The sequence below is a fragment of the Meles meles genome, chromosome 17 (genome assembly GCF_922984935.1).
Source record: "Meles meles chromosome 17, mMelMel3.1 paternal haplotype, whole genome shotgun sequence".
Lineage (NCBI taxonomy): Eukaryota > Metazoa > Chordata > Mammalia > Carnivora > Mustelidae > Meles > Meles meles.
In genome coordinates, this window is record NC_060082.1 from 51,629,888 (window position 1) to 51,642,821 (window position 12,934).

The following is a 12,934-nucleotide window of genomic DNA, read 5'->3' on the forward strand; positions in this document are numbered from 1 at the left end:
AGCAAACAAAGGGAGAGTTGATGGAGGGTGGTGGGTGGGGGATGGGCTAGATGGGGGCACTAGAGGGCACTTCTTGTGATGAGCCCTGGGTGTTGTACACTAAGTGATAAATCACTGAATTCCACTCCAGAAACCAATACTGCACTGTATGTTAACTAAGTAAAATGTAAATTTAAAAAATTCCGCGTGCAAAAAATTCAAGAGATAATGGCGGCATTTTTATATTTGGCCCTTGCCTCAACATCATCAAAAAAGCACATAATGAAATCCCAATGTATTTGTCTGAATAGCTCTATACAAATGGTGAGTCCATGTAGAAGAGAACCTTTTTCTGATTATGTATCTTGAGAGTCCTACTTACTGATTTCTCTATTTTGTTTCCGTTAACACTTCGACACTGCCCCCCACCCCCGATGTTGATCTTTCTGGATGTGAATGCTAGCTTTTATCACAGCAGAACCCCACACTTTCAGATTTACGACTTAGGGCATAATACTTACTCACTTAGAGCTTTACTCTCCTTATTTGTAAAATAATGATAATATGCTTCCTAGCACCATTGTGAGAATCAAACAAATGAAAACATATGGAATGCTTTCTAAGTGAAGTGCCCTACATTTAAAAAAAATAACCATTTTAGTCTTTTTCTACTTCCAACAGACTGAGTTGCCCACAATTCCCAATATGACAACTTTATCCTTTAAAAGCAATTATTCTGTAAATAATGCTACATATGATTTTAAAAAAGGTTAATATGGTTAGTATATTTGCTATACAAATAGACCTTTTATGTTCATATGAAAAAAGATAAACATACCAAGAGAAATGTGGGAAAAGGCCATAATCAGTAACTTAAAAAAATGTGAGTAGCAATAACCATGTGAAAAAAAAACAACATTCAGTGTGAGCTGATGACTTGTGTAGAAGACACTGGCAAGGGCCATCGCTTTGCAAAGAAAACAGCCTCTCCGGGCTTCCACCTGGATCTCCAGTCCCAGTGATTATGTTCTTTACTTTTAGGATAACAGAGTCTTCCTTAGTCTCTGCAATACTTTTCTCCAAGAGGTCACAGGGAGTATGGCGTCCTCTAAGAAGGGCCTGGTGTTACTGAATTTCCCTTCAACTCAGCCATTACTTACTGAACCCAAGAACAAGGCACTGAGATATTAGGAGAGATCCAATCACGTGGAAAGCCATCTGTAGCACAGGAAATAAAACCTAACAGGGGACAGGGACGTTCCTAGCTCCAATACACTCCCCTCACTAACCATGAAGCCTGAGGCAAGACTCTAGGTCTCTCCGCCTCCCTTTCCTCATTTAAAAACTGGGGTTAACAACAGTACCTTACTCACAAGGCTGTTATAAAAAGTAATTGAAATAATGTATATAAAGTACTTGGCATAGTACTAGGCAGATGATGAGCTTTCAATAAATGTTAGCTCTTGTCTTCAGTATTATTGAGTTCTATAACAAAATTGCATGTTATTATGAGTAATAGGTTCTATAATGGATAGGTACATAGTGTTATGAGAATATATGAGAGAAAGATTTCGATCCTAACTGAAGAATGGGAGGAGGGGTATGGACCTGAAAAGATCTCATGAAACCGGTCAAAGTTGAAAAAGGTTGTGAGGGCAAGAATTCAACAAGGAAAACGAAGGGGACAGGGGCCTACTCTAGACCACAGGAGCAGAGGGCAGAAAGTCCAGGGCATTTTGAAGAAACTCTAAGAGGAGGAGAGTCTAAGGAAATGGCCACACATGGGGCACAAGAATATGGTCCACTGGTCTGACAACTCCCAGCAGCGTGCCATAGTCCATCAGCCCTCCCAGTGGTATCCGAAACCATCTTACTTGATGCTAATTGACTCAGTGGGGTTACTCAGTAGGTAAGAAGAATGACTCTTTCCCAGTCCCACCTACTGAAGTGTAGACCAGGTTCTGGAGAGAAGAATCTGCCACTAATAGCTAACATAGATTAAGTATTTTTTTTTTTTTAAGACTTCATGTATTTATTTGACAGACAGAGCGAGAGAGGGAACACAAGCAGGGGGAGTGGGAGACCAAGAAGCAGGCTTCCCGCTGAGCAGGGAGCCTGATGCAGGGCTCTATCCTAGGACTCTGGGATCATGACCTGAACCAAAGGCAGATGCTTCACAACTGAGCCACGCAGGTGCCCCAACACTGATTAAGTATTAACTCTTTCCAGGTACTACACACTTAACATGCAAGACCTGATTTAGTTTTCCCAACAATCCTACATGGTGGAGACTTTTTTGGCACTGGGTAATTAAGGGTATGAAAATGTAAAGGGATTTGCCTAAGGTCATAAAGATGACAAGTGAAAGAGATGGGATTCAAACCCATATATCCTGTGTAGGAGTCTACATATTTTATTACCAGCTATACCTATTGTGTAGAGGAAAAAAAGCACTCTGGACAGGGAGCCAGAGAAACTAGGTTCCAGTCAAGATCTGCCACTAACTAGCTATCTATAACTTGAGCAAGTTGCTTCACTTTCTGTTCTCCTTTCTTCATCTGTAACACAGAAGCCAGATATAAGCTTCACTTACAGCCCCTTCTACCTCAAATAATTTGTATCACACTGTAAGATACAGCTCTGACGACTGGTACAGAACAGTGTCTTGGGGAAATGCAGATGCTTCCAAGAAGCTCTCATGGCTTTGTACGAGACTTTCATGGTCACACAACTCATCCAGGAGAATGTTGTCCTAGTCACAGAGAGACTACAAATACTACTCTGGTTATTACTGGTGTTGAACATGAAACCTCTGTCTGGAGGACTGGAAAGTTCTTGCCAGCCACCAAGCATCCCTCCATTTCTACCAAGATTTGTTGTGCTGAACGCTGGATAATTTCCTTCCAAAAAGGACATTTACTATACGCAGGATGTGTTCAACAGAATTGGTGTTAGGGCCTGGCAGACCTCATCCCAAATTTTGAACCTGCTGCTTAAAAGCTTCGTGAGCTTTGGCAAATTACCAAACCTCACTGTCAATTGCCCTATTCATAAAAGAAGATCGGAATACCTCATGGGATCATTGTGAGGATTAAATGAAATAACATGTCTCATGAGATTGGCACAATCTTCAATGCATAGCACAGTCTCAATAAATTATAGACCCTCCCAGGCAAAAAACAAAAACAAAAACAAAAACCAACCACACACCCAAAAAACAAAACAAAAAACCCACTTGAAACAAAGGCTATGCTACTGCTACAAACTAGCCAACAGGTGTAAGGCCTGTTATGCTTTCTCAAATTCAACAGATCCAGAACATACAACATTTCCCCCCAAATCTTGGTCCTGTGTTCTCTACTAGCCACGTGGTCGCTCAATTCAGAAATCCAGAAGCAGTCCAAGAGACTTCCCTCTTATTTCTGCCCCAGCCCACACTCAGACACACCCACACAGTCACCAAGTCCACACATTCTGCATAACCAACCCCTCCTGACCCATCCTGTCCACTTCCACGCCACTGTACCCCTTCGGGCCTCGTTGCTTCTCTGCTTTACTCCTGAAGTATCTCCCTGCCTCCAGGCTTGTTTCTCTATGTATTTCCTGCAGGATGATCATCTTCAATTGGAAACTGGTCATCTTCCTTGCTTAAAACTTGAGAACCTCCCATAAGCTTCTGGAACCGGGTTTAAACTCATCAGCTTCGCCCAACTGACGAGCCCCTCGTGACAAGCCTCTTTCTTTGCCTCTAGTTTCCTCTCCTCTACCGTCACTCAAGTCACTCAGAATGGCCTTCTGTATCTTCTTAACTACCAACCTGCTGGGATGTCCTCCCTTTTTCCTCTAGCCAACCATTACTTATTCTTTCAAAATATATATCAATGGCAACTTCTTCATTCGGCCTTGACTGATCCTTTTCCTTCTAATTTAAATGCTCAACCTTTGCTGTCTCTCCACCTAGACAACAAGCTCCTTGAGGGTAATAGCTCTCTGCCTTTGTCTGATATCCTTGGTTCCTAGTAGCAGATGACCTACACCAAGAACTCAGTAACACTGGATGCATGAATAAATGAATTTCTACGGTTGATTCCGGGGTCAGAATCTGGCGGGAAAATTACTGTGCAGTTCACCTACACACAAGTCAGGTCTGGGAAATACTCAGGTGCCAGCTTCTAATATCCAAAGAGAAGTGAGGGCAGGTGATTCAGGAGATGCAAAGTTTAATACTGAAGGTACATTTGTTGGTGTCTTCCTTGTGGACAGGACCTAGGTCCTATTCACTTTTGTGTTTTTAACAATGCCCTGCAAGATAGTAGGCACTCAAATATGTGATCTATATAAATCTTCCAAAAAATATATGATATATATGAATATTATATAAATAGCTTTTGATAGGGCTAAAATTCTGGATCTCCTTGAACTGAGATTCCATGACATGTATTTTGAATTATTTCCTTAATATATCTATAATCTCTTTATTTTATTTATCATTGTAATCTCAGTCGGGCAAAGTGTCTACTGCATAGCAAATATTCAATAAACATTTATGAAATTGCACTAAATCGTCAAACCCACTCAGCAAATGAGTTTGGTGTCAAGACAGACAGTCAACTGTCACTTTGCTTGTTATGAGAACCACTCCATTCACATAAGAGATGCAACCAGAAGAATTCCTCCTCTAATTCAGAAAGCTCACCCCCTCCCATTAGTCCTTAGGGCAAGAGGACTGGGAGAGCGGGTCCTGGCTTTTTCTACCTTGTATGTACCAGGTCATGTTGTTTACATGAAGACCCAGTGTGTGTGAGTAAGTGTGTGCGTCCATGCATGTACAGATTAAAACTTGCACCAAGTCTGTATGGAAAGGGTGATATTCTAGGCTAACCCTTGGCCAGCCTTTGTCTAGTTGTGCCACATCGAGCTATTGAAAAGGAAGAAAAGGAGCTTTGAAAACGATGGCATGCTTTGTATACATGAGGTTTTCAATTGCTCCCCGTGTGCATCTGTAAGCCGTCTCTGGCCTGGCTGTCCCCGTCCTAGTTTGGAGACAATACAACTACTCCCCCAAGCTCACCTTCCCCTCTCTCCAGAAGCCCTGGGAGTAATAGACAGAGGCAACAGGCTAGCTCAGGGTCACTGTCTGTTAGTGTGAGCCTTCTGCCCTGCAGTCCTGTGCTTATGCAGCCCTGGTTTGTTTCCATGGAGACGGGAAGCTCTGCTTCTCTTCAAGCTTAAGCTAATGGTTTTTATCAAATCCCATTTCCTCTGAGACTAGTAAAAATGCTGCAATGCTTCTATCCATACTTCCTCTTTAAATACACTGAAGCTGACCGCCCTTCTTTCCCCAAGTCCCCTGCCCCTGAGATGGGTGCCTCAGCCATTTCCACATTGAGTATCCAGCGGGCCAGGAGGACGGGCATAGGCTACTTGCCCCTTCTCGCCCAGACCCCTCTTGTCACTTGTCGACACAGGGGTTCCTCTTTCCACTGCCTTCGGTCTCTGCTTTAGGAAAGCCTTGGGTACATAATATTCAAACTGCCCACGGGGCACAGGGAACACGTCCCCTGGAAATAAAACCTCCTAAGCTTTTCTCTGGCTCTCAAGCACAAATCCTAACCACACACTCCAAAGAGAAAGCCAACATCCCCTCCAGAGGAATGGGAGAACCAGACCAAGCAGAAGGGAGCATCCTTAGCCCCTTTACACATAGAACTAGCCGCCGCCGAACCTCCGCAGACACCAGTACATGGGTTGATCTGTTGGGCCTCAGAATGTGAAAAAGAAACCAGGACAGAGATATTTCAGTCCTAGCCTGTAAGGCCCCTATTGTTAACACTCCTTGAAATGTCAGAATTTATTCACACCAGCTGTTCCCAGCTGCTGTTGTCACTTCCTAGGCTTCTCCAGAAGTGCTAAGGAGACATACGCCACCCCAGCCCTGTTTCATCTCCCAGCCTGAGGAGGCTGTCTCCCTGTCAGAGAGGAGCTGACGGCCTCACAGCCAATTCAAGCCAAACACCACAGGCTGCTACTTAGATGACGGCCACCTAGATGTAACAGGTAGAGAAAATGAACGTCAGTACTATCAAAGGTATAAGAGCTGGAGGCTGCTCTGTGCCAGACTCCAGGCTAGGCCTCTGCCTGTGAGAGAAAATGCTATCCCAATTCACAGAGGAGGAAGCGGGCTCAGAGCAACTGGTCCAGATGAACAATGCTGGAAAGTGGCAAGATAAGGGTCTCACTCATGACTGTCACGTGCCAAAGACCTTGCTTCCCCCAATGTGCCACTCTTTCTCATCAGAAGAAGGATGCAGGAGAACTAAAAGATACAACCCCAAACCAGACCTGGTCCATTAGAGAGGATATGGTTAGATATAAGAATTGTCCCAGAGGGCAGTGCTCTGTCCTATGTCTAGCTCTGTTAAAATATATCTTGAGCCCATATCGAAGCCTTATCGGGAACACTAATGATTGTTAGCACAGCATCTGCCTTTCTCCCTCTTCCAATAGTAAGAAGAGGACTTGAATTTTCTGAATTAACACGGAGACAAACTTTGGAAACAAGTAAGGATAAAGAAGATCAAGTCAGATTCCATAAATTAGAGCTATCCCCTCTGTAGAAATACATGAAGAATGAAGTCGGTGGTCAGGCCCCTTGAGTAAGTCGTCATTGAGAGAGAGCATCTGAGTTGCAGGTGCAGGGTACGGAGAGCAAACTACCTGCCGCAGTGCCTGCACATCGAGGATGCCGGTAATTGCTCACTGAATGAGCACATATTTGCGAAGTCCCATTATGTCTTAGAACTTTCTGCTCATGATACACAGTATTAAGAATGCCTTAACAATGTCCCCTGCTCTTACTTCATAACCATTTCACAAGTCACCACAGGCTCTCAGTACTACATACTTGGACTAGTATGGTTGTTTCCTCCTTAGTCCTATGAATCTGGTCTCTCTCCATGCCAATCCTTCCCCCACTGATGCCAGATGAATGGTCTTATACATCCCTTTCATCCTACACTTTAATGTAAGTGCAGCATTTTTACTTTAAAATTGTATTTCTATTTTTCTCAAAGTGATGCACACTGAGTTTTAAAGTCAGATGTTTTAAAGAGACTTATCATGAAGAGATAGCCGTCCACTGCCTCACCCCTCCCTGCTCCTAAATCTCATTCCCCAGAAACCACCACTTGTAACTTCTACCTGTATTTCTTTCTGGTAGTTGCTTCCAATTTTCTGAATATCATACTTACACAATGGCTATTTTTTCATATTTCAATTTTAGATACTGCTTAAAGACTCTTACTGTGGAACCCAAGATTTTAGTCTTTGACAGTACCTTCCCTCCCCATATTTACCTCCTTCCTTACCCTCAAGACAATGATAGCCCCATAAGGGGTTATCTCACATTCCAGTGTTAACAATGAAAATCCAGTTGACAGCTGCAGAGAAAACTCCCTATGCTTATATTCCTTTATGGTAACACTTTTGTATTTTGTAGAATTGCTTAGATGGAGGTAGGTGCGTACAAATACAAATATGAATTTATATATTTATATACAATGCGAACATATTTGTATATATTTTAAATATATAAATATAAATATATATAAATATATAAATATAAATATATATATATAAAATCTTCACAAAACCATTAAATTTTTCTGAATATAATATATATCAGGGAATATACTTGTTTCATTCTCAGAGTTGTCACTCTATTCAAATCTGAACTTGCTGTTCTCTAGGCATTCTGACAGCTGTCATGGCAGACTTCCTCTCATCATCATCCTGGAATTCCCTTTGTCTCTCTCCTCTACCAAATCCCTTGTTTGTATAAATATCATGTCCTTCTCATTCTTCAATTAATTCCTTATTCTTAGGAATTAATTAGTGACTCACATTTTCCAGTAACTTCTTCAGAAAGTGTCCCAAAATACTGCTATTCCAAGCTCATAAATTACTGCTATTTGGGCTGGGTATAGAATTCCACCTTGGAAATTTTTTTCCTTCAAAAAGTTTTAGGAACTTCTCTGTTCATTTCTAACTTTCAGTTATTAATGAGAAGCCCAAAGCTGCCCTAATTCCTGGTTTTTCTTTGGCAAAATATATTGTCTTCCCAATAACCAAAAGCTTTTGGAATATTATCTTTATTCAGATGCTCTGAAATTTTGTGATGTCTTTATCTTGGTGTGGTCTCTTTTCATCAGTTGTGTCAAGTGCTCAGTGGGTATTTTCATTATTAATTAAATTCACTTGTTCCCTTTTATCTCTATACCTGCCTCCCATCTCTCTGCTATACAAATTACCATTACAATATGCAGGTTTCCCCCAGTATCTGAAATTTTGCTTTATACCATTTTGCTTTCATGAAAAACCCACATTAGTACCTATTTTTGATAACCAAAAAAAATCCAAAGAGCATTTTTGCCTTTATGAAATGGTAACTGCTTCTTTACTTTCTGTCACATTGGTTTATGAAAGATTTCAAAACAATGCTCTACTTTCAATTCAACACCTAAAAAAAAAAAAAAAAAACAAACCCCACAAAGTCATACTAAAAAATGGACAGGGGACCTGAATAGACATTTGTCCAAAAATAATGCACAAATGGCCAACAGACCCATGAAAAGATGCTCAACATCACTAATCAAAGAAATGAAAATCAAAACACAATGAGATATCATATCATACATATCATATCAGAATAGATATGATAGCAAAAGGGTAAGAAATGTGTTAGCAAGGACGTGGAGAAAAGGGAACCCTCAAACACTGTCTGTAGGAATATAAGTTGGTGCAACTACTGTGGAAAACAGTATGGAGATTCCTCAAAAATTTAAAAATAGAAATACCATGTGCTTCATTAATTGCACTACTAGGTATTTATCCAAGAAAGCAAAAACACTAATTTGAAAAGATTAAAGCACCCCTAAGCTTACTGCAGCACTCTCCGCAATAGCCAAGATATGGAAGCAACTCAAGTGTGCATCCATAGAAGATAAAGAAGATGTGGTATACATAGGCAATGGAATATTACTAGGTCATAAAAAAGAATGAGGTCTTGTCATTTGTGACAACACAGATGGACCTAGAGGGTATTATGTGAAGTGAAATAAGTCAGACAAAGAAAGACAAATACCATATGATGTACAAAGGAACAAATGAACAAAAACCTGATGCTTAAATACAGAGAACTGGTGGTTGCCTGAGAGGGAAGAATAGTGGGGGGATGGGCAAAATGGATGAAAGGACTGAGTTACAAATTTCTAATGACAAAATAAGCCACAAAGCCAAAGAGTACAGTTTAGGCAATATGACCAATAATATTGTAATAATGTTATATGGTGACAGATGGTGACTACACATATCATGGTATGCACCAGGTAATGTAGAGAATTGTCAAATCAACAGGCTGAACATCTGAAACTAATTTAACATTGTATGTTAATTGTATTTCAATAAAAAACAAAAAATGTTTTATTTTCAGATAGCAAGAGAAACTTGTATTCAATGTATACTTTTTATTGGAAAGCATTCTTACAAACTATGTATTGCATGTGCATGTATTTTTATTTATGTGGCTGGTATTATACCATGCTATTTCTTCTTGTTTTCACTAAACTCTGTCCTTTTAAAAATAGTCTATGTTGCCATGTGTATACGGTATTTGTTGCTCCTAATGACTGCCTAGCATGCCATGATATGCATACAACAGCTTACCTATCTACCACCCCAATTACGGCTGCCCAGGTTCTCCAACTCCCCCTCAAAGACTATCCTTGCACACGTTTCAACAGACCTTTTGCTCTGGCAATGTGTGTTTACTGATTCTGGAAACATTTTCAATATTTTTCTTTGTAAATTTCTTCCTCTCCACTTCCCTGTTCCCTTTATGGAACTCTTAATAGTTGAATGTTGGACAAACTCTTTGATTTTCTTATTTTTGCTCTACTTTCTAGGTGATTTCATTAATTTCATATTCCAACCATTTACTACCTCATTATTTTCATCACATTTACATTTTTATATTAATTCATATTACATTAATGTAAATTTTACATTATTTATTTTACACTAATTCCCAAGGGCTCTTCCTAATGGCTAAATATTCTTTTTTAAATAGCAATGTTAGTTTGTGGATAAAATTATTTCTCTCCTATCTCTGCTGATATCAATTATGCTTTTTAAGTCTTTTGCTCCCTGCATCATTGATATTCCATCTAATTCCTTTTTTTAATGTATTATTTTTTGTCTTTTGTTTTGAACATTTTCTTCAAATGCTGGTAACCTCTACCTGTGCATTAATATTTAAGAGCAAGTCTCAAAAGGCTTATTGGAAACTTGTGTGTATGGCTAGAGCTTCTAAAATGATGAGTGTAGTGGGTTGAATGCCCTTACCAAAAAATACGTTAAAAAAAAAAAAAAATATATATATATATATATATATATATATATATATTTATCAACATCCTCATTCCTGGATCCTATGAGTGTTACCTTATTTGGAAAAAGAATCCTTGCTGGATGCAATTAAATTAAGGGTCTGGAGATGAAGAGGTCATCCTGGAATATACAAGTGACCCTAAATCCAATGACAAGTGACCTCATAAGAAAGAGGCCCAGGGAGATTTTAGACAAAAGAGAAGGAGGCAATGTGACCACAGAGTAAGAGAGCAGGGTAATGCAGCCACAAGCCAAGGAATACTTGGAGTCATCAGTGACTTTAAGAGGAAGGAAATAAATTCCCCCCTTGAGCCCTCTCAGGGAATAACGCCCTGCCAGATTTTGGACCTCTAGGCTCCAGAACTGTGAAAGAGTTAATATCTTTCACAGTGTGAAGCCACCTCGTTGTGTTAATTTATTGCAGCAGCCATTATAAACTAATAGGAGCCTCACTGAGGGTGATGGGTGGGAGCCATTTCTCTGGCCATCCTCAGGTGTCAGCGTACTTAGATTCTTCTCTTAAGACGGACAGTTTCCCCACAGAGGAATCCTACTAACTCTTACCAGCTCGATCAACTTCCATGAGTCAACAGTAGATATGGGCTGGAAGCATGATGTTCCGTTTGCGGACTTCACTACAACCTTTCACCCCTACCCTCAGAAGCACCTGATGTTGCCATTGCAAATTTCTGATTCAGCCTCCAAAGAGACAGGAAGTCTTCCGACTTTGGCTGGGGTGGGCGGTTCGGCGGGGCAGATACCGGTCAGAAGTGTTTGGAGGTAGAGATTTAGGGTGTTGGTCAGAAGGCATCAAAGTATTCCTTACAAGGACTTTTAACCAAACTTCTTATTTTTAGTGCCACCCATTCTTTATCTCTCAGACATACCTGGAGCCTCTCCAGGACTGTGGAAGGTTCTAAAGGACAATCAATTTGGCTTTTTATTGGCGTTCCTCACCAAAGAGCATTAAACCTCAGCTTTCCCACCACTAGATTGGTTACCATTTACTCTCTGACTTCGAAACTTTTGTTGACATCTCTCATCTTTGTCATTTCCTCTCCTGTCTTATCACTATGCCCTTCTAAAAAATTTTTTCCTGTGTTTGTAGAGTTACAATGCAGGACAAACTTGGTTCAGTCCACTATGTTGAAACAGAAGTACCACCACCTAACTTCCGCTTGAAGAACTTATGCCACTCAGAGAAGAAATTAAGTCCAGTTTTGCTTAGAGAAATGTAAACCCTCTAAAATTGACCCCTGTTATAGCCCTATTTTATATTTTTCATTTCCCAAAGTAAAGTTTTAGCCTAGATAAGTTAGGTTGCATTACAATCTTTTCCCACTGGAAGATAAGTCCCATTTCTTCATTTTTGCTTACGGTTTGGTGCTCTCCTTTCTGGAATGTTCACTCACATATATTCTGTTTTATCCTATTACATCTTGTACATCCAAGCAAAAGGCCAGTCCTTTATGAAGCCATTCCTGATAACTTCAGAATTAATAGATTTGTTCCTTCCACCAAATGATTTACAGCTTACATTAATAAGTAAAAGAATGTGCATTCCCTCACTCTTTCAAGTGTTTTGTCCTGTCTACAAAATACAATTTTCTTTTTTTTTTTTAAGATTTATATATTTGAGAGAAAGAGAGAGAGAGAGAGAGAGAGAGGGGTGGGGGAGGGGGCAGAGGGAGAGACAGAGAGAGAATCCCAAGCAACTCCATGGTGAGCACACAGCCTGATGGAAAGCTCAATCCCGTGACCCTAAGATCGTGACCCCAGCTGAAATCAAGAGTCAGACACTTAACCGACTAAGTCACTCTGGTGCCCCACAAAGTACAGTTTTCTTAAGGAAGGAATCATGCCCAAGACTTTGTGTGCTCTTGGCAATGCTCACCATGCACTGGATATTGCGTACTTGCTGACTGAGGTACACTAATCCAAGCTACAAATATGGGATTCGACATTCAATAAATGACAGAACAATACTCTTTGAGGGTAAAGATTGCATCTTACTCCACTTTATATCACAACCAGCACGGTGACTGACAAAGAAGGTCTATGACTGCTGAGTGAAAGGACGGATGGATACGTGAACTCTCACTAGATATCATGTTCAATATGGTACGTGGTTTAAATATTTTTTTAACGCCTAAGAAAATAAACACAATGAGAACAGTGTTCACTACCGCATCTACCACACCCGGAATAGCAACTGGTACGGGGGCTTGCTCAGTAAATGTCTTCCAAATGAATGTTCAATGAATGAGTGGGTCGGTGGTCAGGAGCATTAGTTCACAGTTAGAAAGAAGTGAAGAAGAGAGAATCTGGCTTACCCGGAGAGCACTCCCAGAACTAGGTTGAGAACAAAGAAGGATCCAATGATGATGAGGGGGATGAAGTACAGCCAGTTCCAGGTGGCTCCTAAGGCATCATTGGTCTGAAAGAAAGAAAAATGGTTCCTTAATATTTTACCAAAACCATCTGCCAGGAGAAGGCCTCCCTTCCTGAA

General features: G+C 40.5%; 1 protein-coding gene across 7 annotated transcripts in view; it reads right to left on the reverse strand.

Annotated features, from left to right (window-relative positions):
• Positions 1-12,934, reverse strand: part of CACNA1E (calcium voltage-gated channel subunit alpha1 E) — a 501,197-nt gene that overhangs the window by 135,129 nt on the left and 353,134 nt on the right. For all 7 annotated transcript variants that reach the window (XM_045982501.1, XM_045982499.1, XM_045982497.1 and 4 more), the window contains exon 9: positions 12,759-12,862. In XM_045982501.1, the coding sequence (XP_045838457.1) occupies positions 12,759-12,862 (104 nt within the window). The remainder of the gene's footprint in view (positions 1-12,758; positions 12,863-12,934) is intronic.